General features: G+C 41.5%; 1 protein-coding gene across 4 annotated transcripts in view; it reads left to right on the top strand.

Moving 5' to 3' along the window:
- Positions 1-26119, top strand: part of LOC310877432 (RAS guanyl-releasing protein 1-like) — a 30417-nt gene extending 4298 nt beyond the window's left edge. The window contains exons 3-17 of one of the 4 annotated variants that reach the window (XM_083791281.1): positions 3312-3410; positions 5108-5177; positions 5551-5682; positions 6711-6864; positions 7103-7276; positions 13055-13171; positions 13803-14078; positions 17591-17671; positions 18241-18345; positions 18531-18640; positions 19153-19297; positions 20441-20477; positions 21155-21286; positions 22270-22619; positions 23454-26119. In XM_083791281.1, coding sequence (XP_083647407.1) covers positions 3312-3410; positions 5108-5177; positions 5551-5682; positions 6711-6864; positions 7103-7276; positions 13055-13171; positions 13803-14078; positions 17591-17671; positions 18241-18345; positions 18531-18640; positions 19153-19297; positions 20441-20477; positions 21155-21286; positions 22270-22619; positions 23454-23588 — 2117 coding nt within the window. In that variant the 3' untranslated portion in view covers positions 23589-26119. Of the gene's footprint in view, positions 1-3311; positions 3411-5107; positions 5178-5532; positions 5683-6710; positions 6865-7102; positions 7277-13054; positions 13172-13802; positions 14079-17590; positions 17672-18240; positions 18346-18530; positions 18641-19152; positions 19298-20440; positions 20478-21154; positions 21287-22269; positions 22620-23453 lie in introns of those variants that run through there. The other 3 variants (XR_014570808.1, XM_083791279.1, XM_083791280.1) reach the window with 3 other exon arrangements.
- Positions 26120-26410: the final 291 nt, after the last annotated feature.

Genomic DNA, 26410 nt, shown 5'->3' with positions numbered 1-26410 from the left:
CTCCCTTGGCTCATATCGGTATGCATTGTTACCTACCAGAAAAAGTGGTCAGGCCACATTTCCCTGAGATTGACTGTGGTTAGTTAGTAGAGATTGTAGGCTGGTGCAAATAGAAACACACCCCATGCAGGACATGGGGGCAGGATTAGGTGGCTGCTGGAGTGGCTCACTGCATATAGATAACAAGTAAGACGCGCAAACGCGGGAAGCGAACGCAGCTCGTGTGTGTGTGGTTGTGTGTGTGTGTGTGTGTGTGTGTGTGTGTGCTACAGCTGCGCCCTGTGTGTGTGTGTGTGTGTGTGTGTGTGTGCTACAGCTGCGCCCTCTGGTGGCGGGCGGGTGGTGTCACAGCGGGACAGACACACAGACATGAGCAGCAGGGTCTCATAGTAAGTGGCTCACTGCGTTCGCAACAAAGATTAGAAAGGAGCACGTTACCATGGCATCTGAGATATTTCCAAGGCGATATGGCTTAAAAGTGGGTGCATGGAAACCTAATGTCCTGGTTGGCGACAAGATAATGCCAGCTTGTCTAGACCTTAAAGGAGAATGCCAATGGAAATTTGGAATTTAGTATTATCATTATGGCGTCGATTGCCCAGATCCAGTACAGTGTTTGCTTGAACTGTCAACCTTTGCATTTAGTTCTCCATTGAGTTTTACATCTGTGTGACGTCACAGTTTGCGGGATTCAAGAGACAGAAAAACGAATCTCTGGCTTATATTGACAGACCGATATGTACTAGGCTGGGCATAGTAACAGACTACAAAGCGTGAATTGAGTAGAAGTGGTCTGAGGGAAATGATTAATCAGATCAAACTTGTGGGTAATGATTGGTTGGTGAGATAAAACTTGGTCTGGTTTTAAACATCAACCCCTGGCTGGCATCCATTCCCTATGTAGTAGTATGTCATAACGCATCAGGATGTCATATGTTGGGAGCTTGTAGCTATTTTCATTATACGACAAAGTATAAAACAGAGCTTAAGTGGTTAAAATGTTTGTAATTTTTTACTAACAGGGTATATAATTGAGTGCATTTCTACAGTCTTGAGTTACAGAAAGAAGTAGTTGATGCAAAATACCGTAGCCTCCTGGGATTCCATGAAGTCTATTGTAGTGTTTTCAGTGCTGCAGAGACAGGGAAGGTGGTCTGGTCACAAAGACAGGAAGTGAGAAATGAGCAAAGCGTAGACCACAGCAGTCACACAACCACCGGAAACGCACGTACCTTCAGAAACGGTGTGTGCTATTTATATTACCAAATTAATTATAGTGTAGGTAGGTAGGTAGTAGTACTGTAGGTAGGTATTGTACAGCATGTGTGCACTGTGCACCATTTTGAAGTATCCATAGCGTGAGCCTGATTGTGCTGACCTGTGAATCATGACAAAGAAAATAGAAATACTGAGGTCCTGAAAATGCATTTGAGGTATTTAGAGTATGGCCAAATCCACCATTATCTTGGAGGTCTAAATAATACATATCATGCGGAGTGAGCTTGTAGATCTGCTATTTTATAAAATTAGACCTGCCCGTCCGGCCCCGGCCTACTCGGGAAGAATGTATGTTTGGAACGATGCAAATAGGGAATGCACCCTGTTAATGCAACACCTGTTATACTCATGTCAGAGTACCGTGTCTGATGTGTTTGTCTGATGTGACAAACACTGATGTGTCATTTATTATTATTTTTTATGGGGTTTTTTTGTGGCTTTTGCCTTTATTTTTTATTTTTTTCATGGATGGACAGACAGTAGGCTGACAGGAAATGGAGAGAGAGATGGGGGGGATGACATTCCGTCGGGATCGGGAGTCGAATCCGCGGCACACTGCCAGACTGGATTACCAGCCAAGGTGCCTGTACCTCTGAGCCACAGCCCAGGCCCTGATGTATCATTTACTTTTTATTGAGTTTTAAACAAACGTACATGAAAATTAAGAAAAGACTAGGACAATACCTACAATATACAAACAAATGCGTATTTGTGTTTCCTGCCTTGTCTCTCCTGCCTGTGATTTTTGTTTATTTGTGTCAACTGTGTCCTGTTTGCCCCAGCCAATCCCTTTTGTTGATTGTTCCTCACCTTTGTCATTCGTTTCCAAGTGTATTTATACCTGTCTTTCCCTGAATGTTTGTGGTTGACTGACTGTTTCTATAGCCTGGGTTTGTTGTCTGTTCCACTATCTGCGTGTGTGAGTACTAGAAAAATAAACAGAAAATAAAGTCTTGAATGTCAAGTTTTTGCCTTTCTTCTAGTGCTGCACGATTAATCTAAAATCAACATCATGCAACGTGTGGCTGGTTAAGACTCACCCGTGGCTCCCGACATGTGTTGCTGGTTAAGACACATACATGGCTTCCCTGTGAGGTTAGGGTTTGGGGTAGGGTGTCGTACTAATGACTGTCGGACTGTTAGTACATCGGACTAAACACGCGCACCGGATGCAGACACCTATATGCATTTTAGCATGCAGCACTAGTTGGCTGTCAAATAAATTTGAGTTACTCTTATGTTTTTGCTATGAGAGAGGTTTAAGTCAAGCACTTTGATGTCTGTTGAAGCTTCAGTAGTTGGCTCCAGGTGCCACATTTTGAGTGTAGTATTAGTAGTAATGTCCAGCAACTAACTGACTGAAGAGTAAGACAATACATATTTTCATGGGGAAAAAAGAATCGTGTGAGAATCGTGATCATCTTGTGGAGGAAAATCAAGATTCACATTTGAGCAAGAATCATGCAGCACTACTTGTGTCTGGGTCTTAGCTGTGTAACATGTGTGCGTGTGCGTGTGCGTGTGTGTGATCTAAGGAAAACATACGCTGATCTTTTTCTGCATTATGTTCTAAGGAAAACATATACTCTGATACTGATATACAGTATCTGTGATATACTGCAGACTATAGGCAAGTATTGACCGATTAAAAAAGCCTGATTGAACTCAAATGTCATCATCGATATAGAGCGTCGCAGTCCCGCCCCCTTTCATGACGACGCCAGGCCCAGGAAATGAATCCCAATGCATTTTTCCCATAGACATTTCAAGAAAAGTGTTGTAACCTGCAGTTTTGTTTCGACTTTCTTATTCTTTGTTTGGCCTGAAAAAGTGTGTTTTTCATGATTTGTCACGACAAGAGTTGGCTTTGTCCGCGGCGTAAAGGTTTTTATAAATAAATACTTTCTGAAAAGTCTATGAGGAAAATGAACAGGGATTTCTTTTCCGGGTCTCTCGAGGGGGCGGGACTGCGACGCTCTATATATATCATGCTTGTGTAGCATTACATTGAATGTGCATTCTGCTTCTTCCAGACAGTGATGGATGTGTTTGTGGGAGCAGCCACCTGATGAACATCACCCTGGCCATGCATCGTCTCCACATGACCTCCAGTGACCTCCTGGATAAACTCACCACTCTATATCTTTCTATATTCTGAATTTCTGACTGAAGTATAACTCTCATAAATGTGAGACAGCTGAAACGGTACAATACAACAGCACTGATTGGTCCAGTAGTTTGTAAGATTAGCTATTCTCCTGAAGAACCGTGCTGCTAAATCCCCAAATTTGGGGACTGTCCCCAAAAAGTCTAATAAATAGCGTTTGTTCACCACCAAGTGTTACTGTTGCACAGCCTAACACACAGACACACACAGGCCAGGGAGGAGGGCTTGTACAGTACAGTACAGTACAGTACAGTACAGTACAGTACAGTACAGTACAGTACAGTACAGTACAGTACAGTACAGTACAGTACAGTACAGTACCACTCACTTCAGACGGGTCTGATTTGTTTTGGAGTGATGCAACCACTCCTATAGACAGCTATGTGTGTGGCTGTGTCCCTGGGTCTGTCCCTGTGTCCCTGGCTGTGTCCGAGCACAAAAATAGCGTTTGTTCACCACCAAGTGTCACAGTACAGTACAGTACAAATACAGTACAGCACCACTCACAGACGGGTCTGATTGTTTTTTTTTATCTTGTATTAGGGGGGGCCCATTCAAAATTCTCTATGCCCAATTGCCCACCCATTAATCTTTCATATTATGTAACTTTATTTTTTTATCGGAGGCGGCCACGCGAGAAGCTTTGTTTTCCTTTTCCAGGTGTTTATTACCTCTGGCTCTAACCATTACAAGTCCACTTCAGCTACTGCATATAAACACGGGCTCCTCGGTTGCTAAAACAGACCATGCTCAAGAAAGCCCACGTCACGTCACACTAAAGAGCATCAGGGGTACCTCTCTATTTTTAACTATCCCCGCCCCTCCTCTCATTCTGAGCAGAAGGCCCAAAAGGATCCATCAAATATGGTCAATATGTGTGTTAGGATCAAGCAGTAGACGAACAGGAGGCATTTGCAGCCAGTCTGGTTTTGAGACTGCGTGGGCTGCTCTTCTGCTCCCATGACGCAATTAGCCTTTTTGTGTGCATCACTCTGAGGCTGATTCCTGTTAATTGATGTCAGGCCTTTAAAAAAAATGTGGTTTCACATAATAAAGAGAGATTTTGTTTTCTATGAATCCACTGGGCTATGTGATGTGTTATTGGGAGTAGGGCACAGCATCCTGTAGTTAGTAGGTAGTAAATACCTGTAGCGATATCACGGCTTAACACATGAAAACATAATCGAGACTTGGACTACAGTAAGGGAATAAATGTATTGTTACTGCCACACACACACAGAGGCACACACACACACACACACATTTTAGCGCTGTATACATATTTTATTTTCACTAATACTTTGCTGTACTTTGCATAATGTTCCACAGTAGAAGGAGCAAGGATTGCAGTTGATTGTGTGGAATGATTAATTTCAATGACTCATCACAGTTTCCCCATGGTGGATGCTTTCTCCCACAACAACCAAATGTCATTTCAGTTCAGGCTTTTTCATTATTTTGGTCCATTTAGTTTCTGTCGAAGAGTTGTGTGCACCTGAATGCTGTAGTTTCATGTTGTATTATGTTCAATGTGTATTATATGCGGTGTGCCGAAACCTGAAACAATGTTTTGAGGATGCTGAATTGTACATACCACTTTAATTAAGCATAAAATAAGGCCACAATTTACTCCTCGTCCTCAGTCATCTCTTCCTTAATGAGTGCTTACATTTAAAACGGCAGTGGACAATGAGCAATCTGCTGAGTGCCAAAGGATATGTCACCTCATCAGGTTAGTATGTGTGTGTGTACTGTAAATATACATGAATTCACTTGTGTATACATCTTTTTTGTATTTTTGAGTGGTGCTAGCCACTACTATACATGGCAATGTGTGTCCCTGGCTGGCTGGGTCTGTCCCTGTGTCCGTCAAGTACGGAAATAGTGTTTGTTGACCACCAAGTGTCACACACACACACACACACACACACACACACAGAGAGGCCAGGGAGCAGGGCTTGTACAGTACAGTACGAGTACAGTACAGCACCAGTTTGGATGGGTCTGACTCTTTTTTTCTTTTAAATTATTTGGTAGATTCAACGGTATCGTAATGATGGCGGTATGTTATGTACTGTATTATGAAATATGTTGCATCCATCCAGGTTTTGGATCCAGGAGTTTTGGATAATGTTCAGGTTGCACCACACTCTGTCTGATCATCTGGAACAGTTCAGGGAACTGATCAGGGATCAGGGACGGGAGCATCTGTGTCCTCTCTTAGAGACCAAGTGGATGTAAGTACATCTGCACTTCATCTCTGAATACACTGTAATTTAACCCATTTGACCTGAGATCAGATTCTAAAAATGTCTGTTTGAAAATGACAGTTTTCTGAAAAATCTATGTTTCTGTCAGTCGTTCAGACCTACAAGCTCGTAGCACGCCACTCAATTTAATGACCCCAAAGTGTACATTTTGTTACATTCGTATGTACACAACTGGATACATTTACAGTGATTTTACTATGTAGCTGTGCCATTTGGAAGTAGGTACTGTACATCTGCAGTAGATCTCTGAATATGTACAGTGAAATCCAACATTAATTTACCTCTGAAAGTGTAGAAAGCTGATGGAGCACACTTTTTCTCTATCATGGACTACAGTAACTCTGCTTACGTGAATCTGTAAATGTTTTGCTAATCATACTTTTTCACTTGTGGCTTTCAGTGATGCATTATAAATGTATAGCACTTTGTCTTATTATTTGACTCTATGGTGACTCTATTGTCTTGTTCCGTCCACTAATTAATTACATGACAGTCGTGAGTGTCTATTTATGTGGGTGTGATGCACAGGTCAAATGTTAAAAATATTGTCAATACTGTATGTTTACTGAAAGAGGTACAGTAGTGCTGAGATTTTTTCCCTCCCTAAAATATGATCATCAGGTAGGCCTATGATTATACTAGGAGAAAGATACACAGGGAAGACATATTTTCAATATTCTAACCACACCTGGGGGTTTATTAGAGTAATGTTAACTCCATAGACGCATACAAAACCGAAAAAGTACAAAAATCACAGCACTCCATCTTGAAGCATGCGAGTGCGTGTTCTATTCTTCTAGTTCATGGATTGAAAGTTATAGTAACATATAGGTGTTTCAGGTTAAGAATGAGTTAAGAAACGTATAGTTGTTCAAGGTTAAGAATGACAAGAAAACCCTAAAACCATTCATGATTCCACTTTTTCCACTTTTCTAATAAACCTTGTAACAATTACTTGAATCAGTCTGTAATACGTTTTCTATGTTGTGTTGTAGAAATGAACGGGACTGGTCGTGGAAGGCCAGCCAGAAGATCAAGGCTAACAATATTAAAAAGAGGAAGGTGTCTCTCCTGTTTGATCACCTGGAGCCTATTGAGTTAGCGGAACATCTCACGTACCTCGAGTTCAAATCGTTCTGCAGAATATCGGTGAGTATGGGCCATGATTGCAACAGGCTGCCTAGCCTAAAATGTACACAGGTTGCCTTTTGTGTCTGCCCAAGTTTTCATGCATACTCTGCCATACAGATTGGTTAAAATAAGGTTTTATTTATTTAATGTATTATCCGCATTGCAGCTTTAAGAAATTACATATTTCCCCTTGAACGAAAATGCTTTCCATCAGTTTCCGTGCTGCTATTGATTTCTTGTCTGTTGACATGGTTAGTTTGCAGACTATCAGAACTACATACGGAGCTGCTGCATGAAGGACATTCCCACCATGGAACGTTCCATGGCCCTGTGCAACGGGGTCTCCCAGTGGGTCCAGCTGATGGTGCTGAGCAGGCCTACAGCTCAGCTGAGAGCTGAGGTCTTCACCAAGTTTATTCACGTGGCACAGGTATGGTTTAATATAACATACCGTTGACTGTGTGGGTCTGTTTTTACAACCTCAGTTAAATGTATTCTTCATCGCCTGTAGGTAGAGTCACAAGTCGGGCTCTAAATGCTTCGCTCAACTAGAGACTACAGATGGCAAACTAAGATAGCCTAGGTTCCAGCCTGATACGCTGCTTTCCACACATCTGTTTGGTCACTCCGCTACTCAGTCTGGCCAGCATGCAGTAGACTGTTACGTAGCCATGTTGTTGCTGATACGTCATCAGCCAGCTCTGTCCACAATCTGAGAACCCATTGTCAAACTAGAAAAAGTGCCCTTCTGGGCACAGGTCTCCACCAGGATAGGAATGTAGGACATTGCAGCTTGCCTTCATCTGGTGGTTGGATAAAAGGGCAACAAAAGTAAAGAATTCCAGGCAAAGGTTCTTCCTTGGCCTCTAGGGAGTTGGCATACAAAGTTATCCACAGATCCGTGCAGTTAGAGGTAAAAACACTTTTCGGCCAGTTATAGCGCCACCTTGAGGCTGAGTTGAAATTGTTCATGTGGCATTTCTTCCTCGGCCTAGTGGGAATGTGCGTGCACAATTTCACGGAAATCACGCAATGTGTTCATGATTTGTCTGAGAAATCTGAAAGACCCGTTTCGTTGAATGGCTCTAGAGAGACTGTGTACCAATTTGCGCGATGTTTGGACAAAATCTGTAGGTGTACTGTGCAAAAACTTGTTTTGCACAAAGCGGCCTCCTGGTGGCGCTATAACAGGCCGTTCTGGAAATTTTGGGGCAGAGGTTCATCGTTGGCATCCAGGGAGTGTGTGTGCAAAATTTGGCATCGACCAACTTGTTTTGCACAAAGCGGCTTCCTGGTGGCGCTATAACAGGCCGTTCTGGAAATTTTGGGGCAGAGGTTCATCGTTGGCATCCAGGGAGTGTGTGTACAAAATTTGCCATTGACCGGGCTAACGGTGCCGGAGATTAGCTGCTCACGGACACACGGACGGACGGACGGACGGAGTGCAAAACATACTCTCCCCCCATGCCTTCGGCCTGGTGGAGACAAAAATAAAGGAAAAACAATGCCCTCTTTTCCTTTGAATTGACGGGAGTCAACAGTCTGTCTCGAGAGACTACTCTGTCCATGCTTTTCTCACTCGAGACTCGAGAGTAAAACCTATGGTTAAAAAGTAAACACTATTTGATTCAGTAGTCCACTATGTGGACGGCTGTGTGGGGTGAATATAGTGAATGATATGTGCGTTGCAGACCAATCGGAAGCCACGTGTTGATTTTACCCGTTTACATGTCCTACAGTACCTTGGAGATAGGACCCATTTCAGACTGAGTACAGTTACATGTCCCGCCTACAGTACCTTGGAGATGGGACCCATTTCAGACTGAGTACAGTGACAAAACAGTAGGGATGTGTAAATGTGTCCAGAATGAAAATCGATTTGTATAATTCAATATTAACGATTAATCGGCTTTTTTTTTTAATATATATAATTTCCTTTTTTCTTTTCTTTTTTTTAATGAACCCTACAAATAAAATAAAACTTCCCCCCAAGGGGTACCTAAGTCAAAAAGGTTTGGGAACCCCTGATGTAGTTGATTAACAATAATTGTAACTCTTGAGAGTTAATAAGGGTCCATTTGGTTACTAACTTCATCTTTACATGAGGACCACTGGTGGTCCCTGGACCACTGTTGATCCAATTGATCACCATAGCAACCCCAGCCTAGGCCTGATTAGGTAAATTCCCAACACCTGCTAAATCCTCCAAACCTGTATCTTGATTGGAATCAATCTCCACTCACAGTCATTAATTGGTTTCCCTTGGCCAGGTGTGCTAAATCAACCTAATAGTTTTATTGCATTTTAGGCATGCATTGCCATTTTCTCTGCTCTAATGTTGAAGTTGCATCTCTCTCTCTCTCACACACACACACACACACACACACACACACACACACACACACACACACACACACACACACACACACACACACACACACACACACACACACACACACACACACACACACACACACACTTTACAAATGTATATCTTTCTACCCCTACTAAGTAATACGTATGACAAATAAAACTAATCAGTGATAGCCTACTGTAGATTTAATTCATTTTCCCCATTTGGGGCACCTTGCACGTTTAGTGGCATAACTCCATGAGTATATCAGCTACCATTAAACAATCGGTATTGCTGGATTCAGTAGAGTCATACCTTTCCAACAGGCCCTCATATGTGTTGATATGGTAATCCATGTCAGAGTCAATACAAAGTAAAGAGAACATTCTACATAGATTTACATTCCGCCTATTGTAGTTATGTGTTCAAATGACTGTATCTCCCATTTGCATTCAGATATTGACATTTGGACTTTTCTAGAGTGTAGAGGGATGTTCTGGCTTCAAGTATACCAAGATTCAAACCTCCAGGAGCTTCCATAGGGAATCTACATGAGTTTATATGGCTCAACCCCCAGACGAACAGGCTTTACTTTTATTTTGGGGTGTATACATTTATATATCAATTTCACAACTTTTGCAGTAAAATATTTTTATACAAGAATCCATTTCATGTCTGGGAGACCTTAGAGATGAGGAAAAACTATGTTGTGTTTGGTCCTACCTCCGGTAGGGGTATCTCGAAAACTAAAGCACTTTTTGACTGTTTGTCGCAGTACTAGCAGCTACACAGACACATCCAAGGCACACTTTGGTAGGCCTATAGCCCTGTCCTGTTTGGATGACAATATTGCCTTTCCAACAGATTTTCATTTAAAAAAAAAAACAGGAAAAAAAAAAGAAAATATTATCGATTATTAATTTTCATAATCGATTTCGGGTCCTATCAACGATAATCAATTAATTGATTAATCGGACCCATCCCTACAAAACAGATTCACGGAATGCAGCAATTCAGGCTGGAACCCAGGCTATAACTAAGAGGCTTCATTGCTAAAACTGGTTAGTAACAATTTGAGATTAAAAACCAAACAAAAAAAGCCATATGATTTCAAAAGCCAGGCATTGGAGGGGCTAGCGCCCCTCAAAAACCTGAGTTGCATTGGGGCAGTGATATGGTTCATTTTTTGGCTTTTTGATTTTGTGTTCAATCCACTATCTGGTCATCTCCTGGTGTGTCCGTATTTTTCTTCATTTGTTTTTTACCACTTTTATTTATCACTGGCTTCTATGGGTATTGTTTCCTATAGACAGCGTGATCTCAGAATCTTCAGTGTGGTGTAGTAAATTGAGGTTTTATAATGCATATTCACAGAGGGCTGTTAATGGTTCTCAAGAGCTCAGCGGCTGGCTTTTAGTCCATCAAAGACATTCACTAATAGACAAATGTCTGCTTGGAATATTAACCAGATAACCACTTAGTGTCCCTATCCTTGGGTAAACATTAATGGACTATAGCATATCTACAGTGCAACGCATTGTAAAGCTTGTAGAGCAGCTATTTTCACAGAAGATATACAGTATGTGGTGTAGAGGTAAAATAGGGTGGGGCCTAGTATAGAGACCTATGGGAAATTAGTTGTCAAGGAATACTATGATACATTTAGGGCCCCACTCCTGGCTGGGTTCTCATGTGAAGTTCTGGTTTTAGAGCACTGGTTCTCAACCCCCTGGTGTCCTTGAAGGTGAACCAGGAGGTCTCCAGCAAAATGAGAAGCTGTTTAAACACTCGATGTGAAAAATGTTTTTCATAGATTTAGAGCACCCCTGTCAGGTGTAAAGGAGTAACTTGGACACTCAGGCATTAAGGAAGCATGAGTTCAAGTCCGTTGCTCTCCCCATGTCCCTCATATATGGGGACTAGGTTGGCGGAGGGTGTGTAGAGTCCAGGATCACATTAGACAATTGACACAGGGGTGAAAAATGGGTTACAAAATCGTGGGATAAAAATTTAAAATAAAAAATAATATATATATATATATATATATATATATATATACTTACAGTAGCAAAGTAAAAGTAATCAACTAAAAAAAAAGAAAAAGATCAGCTATTTTTGAATAGCTGTATAAATGGGGTTTAAATGGTTAATGTACATGTTTTTATAGTACAAATCTAAATCTAGCAACCAGTAGTATCTAAAGCTGTCAACAAGTAGTTATAGTGGAGTAAAAGTATAAAGTATCACAAAAAGGAAACACTCAAGAAGTAAAAGTACCTCAGAATTGTCCAGACCAGTACTTGAGTAAATGTACTCGGCTACTTTACAGACTGTTTACAAGTATGAACATCAAACCCACTAGGAAAGGAAATTAATAGAGAGAACAGAACTGAAGGGGAGAGAAAAACACTTGCATAAAACAATGAAATGGAGCGCGGCGACAAGCAGATAGCAACCGCTGAGTGGCTTATGCAACTAAAACTTACGTGAATTATGTAACTACCGATACAGTACCTGGTGTGTGTGTGTGTGTGTGTGTGTGTGTGTGTGTGTGTGTGTGTGTGTGTGTGTGTATGCGCACGCTAGCATGTGGAAAAGAAATAGACAAATGTCTGCTTGGAATATTAACCAGATAACCACTTAGTGTCCCTATCCTTGGGTAAACATTAATGGACTATAGCATATCTACAGTGCAACGCATTGTAAAGCTTGTAGAGCAGCTATTTTCACAGAAGATATACAGTATGTGGTGTAGAGGTAAAATAGGGTGGGGCCTAGTATAGAGACCTATGGGAAATTAGTTGTCAAGGAATACTATGATACATTTAGGGCCCCACTCCTGGCTGGGTTCTCATGTGAAGTTCTGGTTTTAGAGCACTGGTTCTCAACCCCCTGGTGTCCTTGAAGGTGAACCAGGAGGTCTCCAGCAAAATGAGAAGCTGTTTAAACACTCGATGTGAAAAATGTTTTTCATAGATTTAGAGCACCCCTGTCAGGTGTAAAGGAGTAACTTGGACACTCAGGCATTAAGGAAGCATGAGTTCAAGTCCGTTGCTCTCCCCATGTCCCTCATATATGGGGACTAGGTTGGCGGAGGGTGTGTAGAGTCCAGGATCACATTAGACAATTGACACAGGGGTGAAAAATGGGTTACAAAATCGTGGGATAAAAATTTAAAATAAAAAATAATATATATATATATATATATATATATATATATATATACTTACAGTAGCAAAGTAAAAGTAATCAACTAAAAAAAAAGAAAAAGATCAGCTATTTTTGAATAGCTGTATAAATGGGGTTTAAATGGTTAATGTACATGTTTTTATAGTACAAATCTAAATCTAGCAACCAGTAGTATCTAAAGCTGTCAACAAGTAGTTATAGTGGAGTAAAAGTATAAAGTATCACAAAAAGGAAACACTCAAGAAGTAAAAGTACCTCAGAATTGTCCAGACCAGTACTTGAGTAAATGTACTCGGCTACTTTACAGACTGTTTACAAGTATGAACATCAAACCCACTAGGAAAGGAAATTAATAGAGAGAACAGAACTGAAGGGGAGAGAAAAACACTTGCATAAAACAATGAAATGGAGCGCGGCGACAAGCAGATAGCAACCGCTGAGTGGCTTATGCAACTAAAACTTACGTGAATTATGTAACTACCGATACAGTACCTGGTGTGTGTGTGTGTGTGTGTGTGTGTGTGTGTGTGTGTGTGTGTGTGTGTGTGTGTGTATGCGCACGCTAGCATGTGGAAAAGAAAGGTTGGGTGCGATGTGGTAGTGGATTGAAACATGCTCTTCATATCTCTTCATCTATTGTTCATGTAATGTTTATGTGTTCACCAGAGCCTGCACCTTATGCACAACTTTAACACACTAATGGCGGTGGTGGGCGGCCTGTGTCACAGTTCCATCTCCAGACTGAAGGACACCAGCTCACATGTCCCCAATGAGGTCTCCAAGGTATTGAACACACACGTGCCTCTTTATCATGATCAATACATCATAATATTACATCATGTATATTTTATATTATATATATAATACCAATTATGGTATATTACATAACGCCACATGTCTGTTGCAGTGCGATCCGAGTGAGAGAGAGACACACACACACTTTATCTTTGCCCACTCAGTGAATGTGGCGTGTCTGCTGTCGCATCACAGAAAGGGAAACCACAGAGCTGGGTTGATACCGCAGAATGAAGAAAAACGTATATTTTGAGAACAAAGCAATACTTCCCCATCAAAGTTGTTTTTGTGACTTTATGACTGTTTTAGCAGACAGTTTGTGCACTGATTTATGCAAAAAAACAACTCAAATGGAGTTAGATGGTTTCCTCCTGACAGCAACAATATTTATATATCATGTTCAATCAGTGTTAGACCATTCCGCAGCATTAGAATTACTCACAGTATATTAACACAGCCATAGACGTCTTTTCAAATCCAACGCTTCACTGCCAAAGTCGTCTAGACGTCCAATGTTCGACTTGTGGATTTGACTTTCCCTTTGGTGTGCCTTGGGCAAAAAACATTTGAGAAACCACTGCCAAATACAGTACCATGATATCATATCCCCTCACCACAGGTGCTGAATGAGATGACAGACCTGCTGTCATCCTGTAGGAACTATGACACCTACAGACAGGCTTACAGCAGGTGCGTGGGATTTAAGATCCCCATCCTGGGCGTCCACCTTAAAGACTTGATCTCGGTTAACGAGGCAATGTCCGACTACTTGGATGAGAACAAGGTGAACGTCCAGAAGCTGCAAGCACTCTACAACCACATCAGTGACCTGATTCAACTGCAGCAGATCCCACCTCGGCTCGATGCCAACAAGGACCTGGTGCATCTACTGACGGTAGGCCAAGTGCAAACACCTGTTTCATATGGAGCTATACTGTGCAAACGGTATAGGCTCTATGACTTTAGTTCCCTTTCCCAGAAGGAACTTCATTTGATTGGCTCAGTGTGGCAGATTTGTACCGGAAACACATACGAAGGTGTCTCGTGTTTCTAGTTCAAATCTGCTGCTGAGCGACATGAAGTTATGGAGAGATTTAGAGCATAGGATTTGTGGTGTATTTTGAACCATGTATGTTTTAAAATTGTCCTTACATTTTGTTTGTTGTCTCCCTCTCCCAATTTGAATGTTTTCAAATGATGCATTCCATAACGCCAAACTTTGTGATTTTTAAAACACAAACAAGGCAGGTGTGCTGACAGTGAGGCATCGAGGAGGCTTGTGAGCCACGTCCGAGTGAGCCACATAGCGAGCGAGTGCCCACGGCACACCAAGCAGCCAATGGCCTCACATGTTGACAAGTTTGCCGTCCAAGCTGGCAAGCCATGGTGCAAATAGATTATTTGCTTTTTCCAAACGACACGTGACAGTAGTATTTGTTTACAATGGCGTCAAGATATCTATCTTGGGCTGGCCTGGTGGCCTGGGCTAGCTTGTTAGCTACATAATGTAAACAGACTGGCTGCAAGCGGGTCTATCACTTTCACCCAGCCAAAAGGGAGGAAAGTGCATAATTTGTTAGAGGGAATAGTATACACACATCCAAACCCGTGTGTCATCTGCTTCAAATAACTTCATTGATATTATCGGCCATTAGGGGTCCTCGCCTGGCACCAGGGTCAAAACGACATGAACTCTAGCGTTGCTATTCTGGGGGGGAAAAATAGCAGATCTATAGAAGTTCACAGCAAAACAACGTATTGTACGAGTATTTTCAGCAAAGGGATTTGTTGTTGAGGGAAAAAGGTTGCAGACTTATTTGGTGTTGAGGGAAAGAAGTAGCAGACTAATAAAATAAGTCCTGGATTGTACATTTAGATGGATTTAGCTCTATAAAATACAAGCCCACACCCACATCAAGTGTGTAGGTGTGCATGATGAGTAAGCCGACTGTGTGTTCTTGTGTGCCGAGGGTGTGCTTCGATGAGCGAGTGGGTGACTGTCGAGTGTGAGAGAGTGCATACCTGTATTACTGTGGTAGTGGTATAGCTTTCTCACTGTAGCTACATTCCATTAAATTGTCTCTTGTAGTGCATGAAGGATAAATTAAATGCTTTCTGGTAGTCTCAGATGATCTATGCTCTAGCATGTTTAACCTTTTCTTTATACCCTGTTCAGTGGTCACTCATAATACTTAATTCTGATTGGCCGGAGGGTGAGAAATACTGTGTATTCAGAATTAATGTGACTGTAGGTCGCAGATTATAATCTATGGAAAAACTAAAACCTATGGAAAAACCTGTCGGTGACTCCATCACGCTCCATATATGGCTGTCTCCATTATGAAGATCACGACACTGACCTCATCAAACCCTGGATAGCCGTAGAAGACCGGATCATCCCCTAGATCTGCATATATGGAGCCGGCCAGTAATCTGACCTCAAACCCTTAGATCTCCATATATGGAGCTGACCTGTGATATATTGATCCAACCCCACCCGTCCTTCCACTTCGATGTCTCCCTTTTGACTGATACCTGTCCATTCAAATTCTAGATGGGCCTGCCCCAGAGTTATTAGTGCAGCCGTGCCCGGCAGCCGATGAACTACAGTTCTCAACAGGCCCAAAAATTAAGGATCTGGGTCCTCATCAAACCCTGTGCACTCAAGACACTGCCCCCGCTGCCACCCTTAGCTCTCCATATATGGAGCTGACCTGTTCTGACATTCCATATGTTGATCTGACCTCATCAAACCCTGTACACTCAAGACACGCTCCATATATGGCCAGACCTCATCAAACCCTGTACACTCAAGACACTGCCACCCTTAGATCTCCATATATGGAGCTGACCTGTTCTGACATTCCATAATGTTGATCTGACCTCATCAAACCCTGTATACTCAAGACACACTCCATATATGGCCAGTACAGAATTCATCCCATTATGTTGATCTGACCCCCCCCCCCCCCATGCCAAAGCGCCAGTGCTCGCCAAGCAGTCTGCCGTAAAGGGGTGAGGTCACTTCTCACCCTCCCTCAGTGCGTGCCGTGCGGTAAAACAAGAAAAGACTGCCCTGAATCACTAGACTAGAATGTGTATTTGAGAGATATACAGGGAGAGAGAAACGGGGAGAAAGAGAAGGGGGCCAATAAGTGTATACACAGTAAGCTACTGATTGGAGAATATTATATTCTCTGTTCATATACAATTCCCTTTTTTTCCCATTTTAACATGTTGCTCTCACAGTCACAATGTTCTTAAACTCCATAATGCTTGCTTGGGAGAGGCACAGCTGTGTGCATCGTGTACCAATCCTCACGTAATGCACACTCCCCTGCCTTATCCAAGGTCACGACACTGCTATATGTATAGCACGTATCATCACCAGAACCCCTGTCATCAGTCACATCACCCCTGTTTTACACCAACTCCACTGGCTTCCCATAAAATCCCGCATTGACTATAAGATCCTTCTCCATACTTTCAAGGCCATCCATAACCTCGCCCCCCCCATACCTGTCTGACCTTGTCCACGTCAACATCCCCACCCGGTCTCTCAGGTCTGCCTCCTCCCTCACCCTGAAAGTCCTCCCAGCCCGTCTGTCCACCATGGGGTCAAGAGCCTTCAGCCGCTCTGCCCCTCACCTCTGGAACTCCCTCCCCCCTGACATCAGAAACATGGACTCTATCACCATTTTCCAAACTCACCTCAAAACCCACCTGTTTAGGCAGGCCTATGACTCTGTGTGACCTCTAGTGTCTTCTGCTGCAAGCTGTGTTTTGTTCTGCTTTTAACTGTGTTTTTGTACTGTTTTAAACCTGTACGGCGACCTTGAGTGCCCTGAAAGGCGCCTTATAAATAAAATGTATTATTATTATTATATCTTGCTACATTCATCAATGGGCCAGTCAACGCTACTGGTTTCAACCAGTTGTTGCCCAGTATCTCAGAACTTGCCATGTCAGGACACGCCCTCTTTGCTGATTTTGTGTCTTCATATACTCAGTGAATGTCCATCTATTTTCATGTCGTCCCAACTACTCGCCAAGAGAGGTTGTGATTTCATTTGTATACATCTTAATTCCGGAATAAATTTGCCATCAGACTAGACTTTTCTACAGTGCTTTTCATTTCTCATCTTGTGCTTAAATAATCTCTGATCACTACAGATTTGTGAGAGTATGAGCAACACAGTGCTTCTGTGCGTTGCAACTTGTTGCTTGCGATTGGACAAGTTGAATACCTTGCAACACAATCAGCCTGCATGCACCAACCTGCAATGCGGCAATTCAGACCACTGTGTTTTGTCTGAATCGTTCTGCAACGGTTTCTTCACGTTGCAAATCACTGGTGTGAACTACTGTAGGCTTTACATATTAAACTGTCTGTACCCTTCCCCGCAGCTCTCGTTGGACCTATACTATACGGAGGATGAGATTTATGAGCTGTCTTATACCAGGGAGCCCAAGAACTCCAAAGCACCTGTGAGTGACAGAGCTGACTATCACATATTTTTGAGTGGTGCAAATATAGACAGCTATGTGTGTGGCTGTGTCACTGGGTCTGTCCCTGTGTCCCTATGTCCCTGGCTGTGTCCGAGCACGAAAATAGCGTTTGTTCACCACCAAGTGTCACTGTTGCACAGCCTAACACACAGACACAGACAGGCCAGGGAGGAGGGCTAGTACAGTACAGCACAAGTACAATACAGTACAGCACCACTCACTTCAGGCGGGTCTGATTTTTCATTCTACCATACCTTTAAGCATTGATCATAATTTTCTCTGAGATGTGATGATTGTTGTTGTATATTTCATTCTCACATGGTGGTTTACAAAACTGAAATATGTGAATATGGATTCTATTTGGCATTTAAAAGACTTTAAAAGAATGGAATGGTAATTCCTCACAGGTCTTTTACATTTAAGTGCAGACTGCATTATTAATGTAGTAACTTATGAATGGATCTAGTCTAATAGAATCTTGGGAGCTTATCTAATGTCACATTTTATCGTCTTGAGGCTGCTTTAGTGATTGTTTGATTTTCTATCAGCCAGCTACACCCTCTAGACCTCCAGTGGTTGTGGACTGGGCATCTGGAGTGGCCCCCAAACCAGACCCCAGAACTATCAGCAAGCATGTGCAAAGAATGGTGGACGTGAGTGTCACATTATTACCGTACATGTAGCTTAGTGTTGCTCATAATATGTAACTGAGTGCGTGAGTGTCACATTATTACCGTACATGTAGCTAAGTGTTGCTCATAAACTGTAACTGGTGTCATCATGTTTTTCAACTATTATAAAAGTCTGATGCATTTTCTTCTCCCATTGTAATTCACAGTCTGTGTTCAAGAACTATGACCATGATGAAAATGGATTCATTTCTCAAGAGGACTTTGAGAAAATTGCTGCTAGCTTTCCTTTCTCTTCCTGTGTCATGGACAAAGAAAGGTGAGTGGAGAGTCTGCTATTAATTTCGGTTTGTTATTTGACAGGTCATGTACCACGCGATTATACTTTGTTGTATGACATGTCGCACAGAAGAAAATAGACCACATCACGTGGATTGTAGGAGCGACACCGCCGTGCAACAAAGTATAAACCAGGCTTTCTTCAAAAACTTGTCGAAAGGGAACAAAAGTGGAATCTTTAGCAGCAGGAAACAAAAATAGAGCAGAACTCGCAGTGGTCAATCATCACGCTCGTCCCTGTCACTGCATCATCAATTATTCTCTCTTGAAAGCCCCGTCTGAAATGCAATCATGGATTGAATTAAGTGAAGATTATGTCTAAATGAACATTTAATATCAGAGCTACAGTGCAGCTCATGTTAAAGAGGTATGTATATTATACTGTGAATTGACAGAAGTAGAGCATAGAATGGATTTCAAATAACATGGTATCACTCTCAAAGTCAGATTAATAGTAAATTGCTGACTGATGTATGTACTGTGTTTGTACAGGGAAGGTCTCATCAGTAGAAATGAGATCACAGCCTATTTCATGCGGGTGAGCATCATCTGCTCCAAGTTAGGTGTGGGCTTTGTCCACAACTTCCAAGAGACCACTTACATGAAGCCCACCTTCTGCGACAACTGTTCCGGATTTGTAAGTTTTTATACAGAATCCATAGTGATAATGTAAAAGAAATATACCTGTAAATGCTTTTCGTACTTATATGGGGTAGCTCGGTCATAAAAAATGTGTTACTAATTTGAATCTATTGGAGCTGCTTTGACGCTAGTCGTGATGCAATTGTTTGGAGCGAAGTGATTCAATCAATCTAAAGATGCGACATAATTTTATTTTCGTTTTTTTTCTCCCAGAGCTCAACTCAAGCAATTTTTGCTTAAGGGAACAGAGTGACAGACAGCCAGTGTGTGGGCTGGGGGGGGGGGAATATCGCTTCGAGTGAAAAGGTTTCATCCGGTGTCAATGCAACGGGCCGATGTTTCACTGAAATAACTACACTGAATTATTCAAGCAACATGCTCATGTTGATCTCATTATTCAAGCAACATGCTCATGTTGATCTCATTATTCAAGCAACATGCTCATGTTGATCTCGTCCGGTGTGATCGCACCTTTAGACTGTTACAATGGACAGCTCCCAGGTGTGAATGTGTGTACAGTAACTATACAAGTGTGTTGCTGAGTGCTCAGCGAACCTACACCGGATTAATGTAGGCTCTACTGGAGTGGAGGCTCTACTCTATTGGTGGTGTGATTAAACTGTCTGTTTAACACCACTTTCCAGTAACCAAATTAAAGAAGCTACATGCCTGTTCAATCTGGGTCCAAAGTATGATATTCATAAACGCTGTGGGAGACTCACCATAATAATAATAATAATAATAATAATAATGGTAAACTTTTCATACATAAATGCAGCTCAAAGTGCTTTACAGGGCAGAACATAAAAATAGCAATAAAACACAAGCAGCAATTAAAACAGTAAAACAATGGCAAAGAACATAAGAAATTGGCTTGAATATAATATATTTCCTGTTTCTGTACCACACTGAACCACATACTGTACCTGCAGTCAGAGATACTCTTGCTTTCATTTACAGTATATTGAACCCACTTTGTTTTCAATGCACTCTTAAGCTGTAAATCATACATGGAATAAATTTAGATAGACATGATGAGCTGGCATTCAAATTTCGAACGCCAGCTCATCACATGTCTATTGTACATTGTTCTGTGTTATCTTCATACAAATGTTTTTCTTCCTCTTTTCCTTCACAGTTATGGGGTGTCATTAAACAAGGCTACAGGTGCAAAGGTGATGTTCTCGTTGCTGTCTAGTTTGTTAATAGAGAGACTTACATCGTTGTACTGGTACTTGGCATGTTTTAAACACATTTGGCTCGATGAATATTGGTTGAAAGTTGGTTAGTAGCCTTCACAGTCTAGCCACCACTTTTAACCTGGCGTCGCTGGCCTAGCTGTTATTATAGACATTTAAAAAATGAATGAATTTGATCTACAAGCTCACAAAGTTCCATGAAGCTTATAGATCCTCTATTTGCGCTATTACAGAACATGTTTGAAAGTATAAAATAGGGCTTTAGTAGTGTTAAGAGTATTTTCAGGAACGCTGCTGACAGAGTCACAGCTATTTGCTGAGAGCAGCTACAGTGGAGCAATCTTAAAAAGGTGTAGTTTGAGGTTTTCTGTTGCAGACTGTTACCTGTACTCTGCAGCACTCACAACGAATGTGGAGTGTGCAGTCAGAACCACAAAACCACTTTTCCCCTTGCCTTGTCTATTAACTCAAAGAGAGCAACACATAGTTTATATGTCAATGAGCGTGGCATTGCACTTGCAGAATGCACAGCATTAAAGAAAGGAAGGCTTACGTCATGTAGACTTGTATGGCATTGAGTGTTAACTGTGGTGGAACTGAACTAAATGACTAGTTCCTGCTCTAACATGTTTGCATTGTTTGGGCCTGTTTAGACTGTGGAATGAACTGCCACAAGCTGTGCAAGGATCAGGTTGCATTTGAATGTAAGAAGAACAGCAAAGGGACAGGCCTCACCGACAGTCCAACCCCAAACTCTACACCTGTCAACATGGGAATCTCGGAAGGTTGGTGGAGTAGAGTACCCAAAACACACATATCCACATATGCGTGCACACTGTTGAATGTACACACTTGCATACAATGATGTGTAATAACAACAGCACACACCTTTGTTGACCGGAAATATAACCACTAATTTGGATTGAGTCTGTCTAAGTAACAGTGCCATCTTGTGACTCAAGAAGAGTAAGACAATGTGTTTGCACTCTGCCCTTCGTGCTGCCACAATGCCATTGCATGCAATCACCAGTCTTACACAATGTGCACAAACACACAAAAATCACAACAGATTGCAAGAGGAAAACTACAGAGAGCATGGGGCTCAATGACGATTCCTCTCCAGCTGTCATAAGGAACCTTTTCACTTAACAGTACTGACTTTGAAAGTGCTTTCAGTAACTACATGGTAGTCTCACTGGTAAAGAATATAACTACTGTTGTACATTTGCTGCTTACGACTCTTTAATTGTATAGTATGGTCAGGACATGTATGCACAGACAAATGTCCATCTTTGAGGCAATTCCATTGTCTCAACTCGACTTTGGCCTCTTTGATTCTTTGAATTTGCCAATCACAAGAGGTGTAAATGCAACAGAACTGAAGGAAGTTGGCTCGACTAGGTTCACCTTCCTTCTGTTACTTACTGGCGGGATGATATATGTAAAAATCACACTTGTGTGATTCAGCCAATCAAATCATCACATTCCGTGCTACAAACACATTCCCTGCTCAAACACACCTACACAAAGCTGTGCATAGGAGGGGCTAGCGACCCTAAAAAAAGAAGTAGGAATAGCTAAATCATGATTAACTTAATGTCTTGAATGTTTTATTGTGTTGTGTTATATATGTATTGTTATGTATGTACTGTATGTTGTGGACCCCAGGAAGAGTAGCTGTTACTTTGGTGGCTGCTAATATGGGGATCCTAAAGAATAAAGCTAAATAGCTACCCATACAGTATGTGACTTCCTGTTGGTTTTCCAGGTTCAGAGGAAGGTCCTTTCACCTACCCACCACAAGAATGCAAGGACTGGAGCCCAGAGTCCCCTGCTCCCTCCCATCTGAAGCAGCCACCTCAGCTGCAAAGGGCCCTGAGGGTCCACAGTGGCACGCAGACTGATGGACCCTATATGCCCAACACAACCCCCGACTCCAGTCGCCCACAGCCTTCTCTCCTGGTCCCACCTGCAACTCCCACCCTCACCCCATGCCCTAGTCCGGTGCCACAACGAAAGCAGCGTCACTGTGCCAAGTGGGAGAACCGAGCCTCCACTGTGCAAAATCCCAAGGGAGCAGAGGAGGAGAACAAGCCCAGCTACGAAGCTCTGGAGATGGTGAGGATCACAACATTTTGGGTCGACATTCCATCACACCTTTCAGGTGGATAAGTCATTGATTTTGTTCTACAGGGCTTTCATAGAATCTGTTATTTCCTACTACAGGGTTGTGAATGGGGCTAGCAAGATTGTGGGGGTACAATTCAGCGGTCTGAGTCATATACTGTATATGACAAGCAGGTGCTTAACAAAGTGTCATCCATTAGAGCAGACGGCTCTCATCCCCTAAATCTTGAATACAGGCTAGACGGTTAGAGGCCCCTGCAACTAGAACCAAATTCTCATTTATACCTACAGTACTTCCATTCATGCCATCAATGATGGAAGCAGGATGAAGTAGCTGTTGTTCAGTTGTAGGGGACAGTTGGAGTTCAGTTGGAGTGGTTGTTCAGTTGTAAGAGACAGTGAACACCATCTGGGAGGATGGTAATGATGAGCTGATGTTTTGTCGTGGTCTTACTGCTGGCAACACTTAAACTTATTATCTGGATCTTGTGACGATGTCTACAGTATGTCTATGTTCTTGTTTTATGTATGTTTAATGTGTTTTATAGTTTTCATTATCTGCTGTAGCATAAATGGCAATGTTATACAGTATGTTTAACATAGATTTAAGCAATAGCACATGAGTGGGACTGGCGACTGGACTGCTGTTATACTGTATATCATTGTAAATTCTGTAAAAGGCCTGTGGTCTTAATCACAGCCATGCCGACATACAGATCACAAGTGATTTTATTATTCCCCTCAGACAGAGCAAATTAAGGCTGGGTACAGTATGTGATAAAGATATAGAACACTGATGAAAGATGAAACCTGTCATTTCTTCAGGATGTCCAGAAGCTCGAGAAAGCTAATGAGATGCTGCGCCGGAAACTGAAGGAAGCAGATCGAGAGGTTGAGATTCTAAAGACTCTTCTGAAGAGACACGCGCTCCACCCTGTTGAGGAAGACTCGTCCTCTTAGCCACAGAAGAGACAGACCGTATGTGGCGGAATCCTAGGTGATTGTGGATCCCATGTGCGTTCCAGTTCCTTTTCATGATTCATTTTTTAAATCAGAATGTCTGCTTTATTTCTGATAGTGAGAGAGATGAGGAAAGGTGGGAGAGGATAACATGCAGCAAACGGCATCAGGTCAGATTCAATCCCAGTCCTGCTGCAGTTAAGGTCTATAACCTTATTTATGTGGTATATGCTCTTATACCAGGTGGTCCATCGGGGCGCCCCAACATTACAGACACCTTGCATATAACGTGGGAAGAATGCCTACAGCTAATCAGAAAGACAATCAGTATTCTATCAATAAGGCATTCATAAGAAACTCTGTGAAGTAGCTTTTCTAGGGTGTGTGTGTGTGGGCTTCTTGAGAGTAACTAGAGGTTGCATCAAAAATGTATTCTGTGTCCCAAATAGTCAGTTGGCTATTAATCCAGATGGATACTATTTTAAGTAAAAAAGAAAAGTATAAAATGTTAGTGTGAAAGTCAAATGTGAAACAAGCCTACACATTGAAGTAAAATATGGTATGTGAAGTACATAATTCTATGTAGAGTGATTGTCTATAATGGCAATTAACTTCTTTCTATTGTATACACAGTATAGTACAGTCAATGAAAATGTCATCAATGTACGAATTACAAATTTAGTACCTAGCTTTTCATACAGTAGTAGAACAGAGACTCGTGTGTAATCAACTCGGAAGTATGTGAACTATGCTGGTTATAGTATTTTATAATGATGCACCATATAATCGTTAGCATATTGAAATCGGCCATAAAAATGCCGTATCGGATCGGTCTGAAAATAATCCTGACTATTTTCACGGATATTGATGACGCAATAATAATGTGACCGTCAATGGCTCTGTCGCTTTTGTTTTGTGTATTTCTAATGTTTGAAGGCAGCATAATCCGTATAATGTCAGAATCGGTATCGGCAGATGTGACCCTGCAAATAATCGGAGATCGGATATCGGTCATAATTTCATAATCGTACACCCCTAGTCTTTTAGTAGAATGTGCTACTGTAGCACTTGATCCCTCTTAAAGTATTGAATCGCTGCAATTTAAAGTTAATTATTTTCATGTTAACTGCTACAATTAACCCATTTTGGTCGGGAACCCCTTTTGGTGTTTTAAACATTGTTATAATTTAGCTATTGAAAAATAGCAGATTCAGTGGCGCGCTATGATCTTGTAAGTCTGCCATTTTTGAAAAATCGTTAAAATGTGGTGCAAATCTTTTAATATATATTCTTTCAAAGTGAATGTTTTTAACTCGGGTCTAAATGGATTAATGCATTTGCTCTAAACTAGATTTTCCACATCCTAACATGAAAATTGGTTGTACAAATCAATCTGTCAAGGACTAAAAACAGAAATGTCAACATCAGAAGTATAGCATTTGACATTAATATGCACACAGTAGAGTACTGCAGCAGAGTACAAATTTCTGAAAAAACTCCTTGTTTTATTATTTTTAGGGTGACAAGCACTCAAATTTGTATACCACCAGAATGAGAGGTGAACAGTGTTACTCTATCACAGTAACATGTGACATTTACACCAATGTGAAAGATAAATTATGTTAATATTTATTGTCTAAACACTACACATTTTTATTTGATATAAGAAATAATGAAATAGTTCATTTTATATACTGGTACTTGCATCCGATTATTTATGCCTATGTGTAGTTCTTGCCATTTTCCTCTTCTTTTTTTTTTAAAGCTATGCCTTTTTGATAACTGTGGTAAGCAAACCTAACATTAATGTACTGTGTGTGTGTGCGTGTGCGTGTGTGTGTGTGTGTGTGTGCGTGTGCGTGTGTGTGACAGAGTATACTATACGCCAGTAGCCTATATTGTTGTGCCATACAGTTACTTAGAGCATTCTTTCTCTCAGTATTGTTTGTTACAATAAACTAATCTAATAGCCACCTGTAATACTGTACATATCCAACAGGGGTCCTTCAAGCCTCAGAAGCTCCCTTCTCCATTATCTCAGTTTTGGATGCTTAATTTCTGCTTCCATTTTCAAATGTGTTTACCATGTGTTTGTCAAAGTGGCTATTTAAAATAATTATATTTTGAGTTAGAGAACAGTGTTGTTTAATGGCTAGACCAACTTTTTCTGTCTAATTATTTTTGGCTTAAAATTTTCAACAAACAAACAAACATACTGCCAATACCTCTAAAAGCATGTGAAGTCTGCATCTAACAACACAAGTTTTCATTATGCAACAGTATGAAATCTCAAGTCCTCTTGCCAAACGCCTACATCTCTTGGGCATTATTCCAGGTTGTGCCACCCCGTCAAAAGACTGCAGAATCCAGATCCACAATGACTGTTTTCCTGTAGATAACGAGAGTGCATCCGTCTGCTGTGGGATGGGCAGAGATTGGAGGTAGATAATGATCATCTTGTTTCCTGTAGCACTAGAGACTGAGCTACACAACTTGTAGATGTTTTACATCACAGTAAAATACATGCATTGCTATTGTGCAAGAAACTAAAATGTTTAATTTGCAGCAGATATAAATAGCACACATAGAATCAGTCTTGAGCAGGTGAGAGACAACACAGATGTTACCACGTTTCTGCAGTTTCTGCACACATGTTGGCTATCTGCAACATTGCAGTTTATGGTATTGGCTGGTGGTGGAGAAAGAAAACCTAGCACACCTTATGAGTATTCATTTAACTCTTAGGGCCGATTTGGTTTGTACACAACTCTTTAAATGAACACTCAAGATTTTATTGTGCAGAGTCCCAAAGAGAAAGGAAC

Source organism: Protomyctophum parallelum (assembly GCF_964188405.1).
Source record: "Protomyctophum parallelum genome assembly, chromosome: 20".
Classification (NCBI taxonomy): domain Eukaryota; kingdom Metazoa; phylum Chordata; class Actinopteri; order Myctophiformes; family Myctophidae; genus Protomyctophum; species Protomyctophum parallelum.
This window is presented reverse-complemented; position numbering and strand designations above follow the sequence as displayed.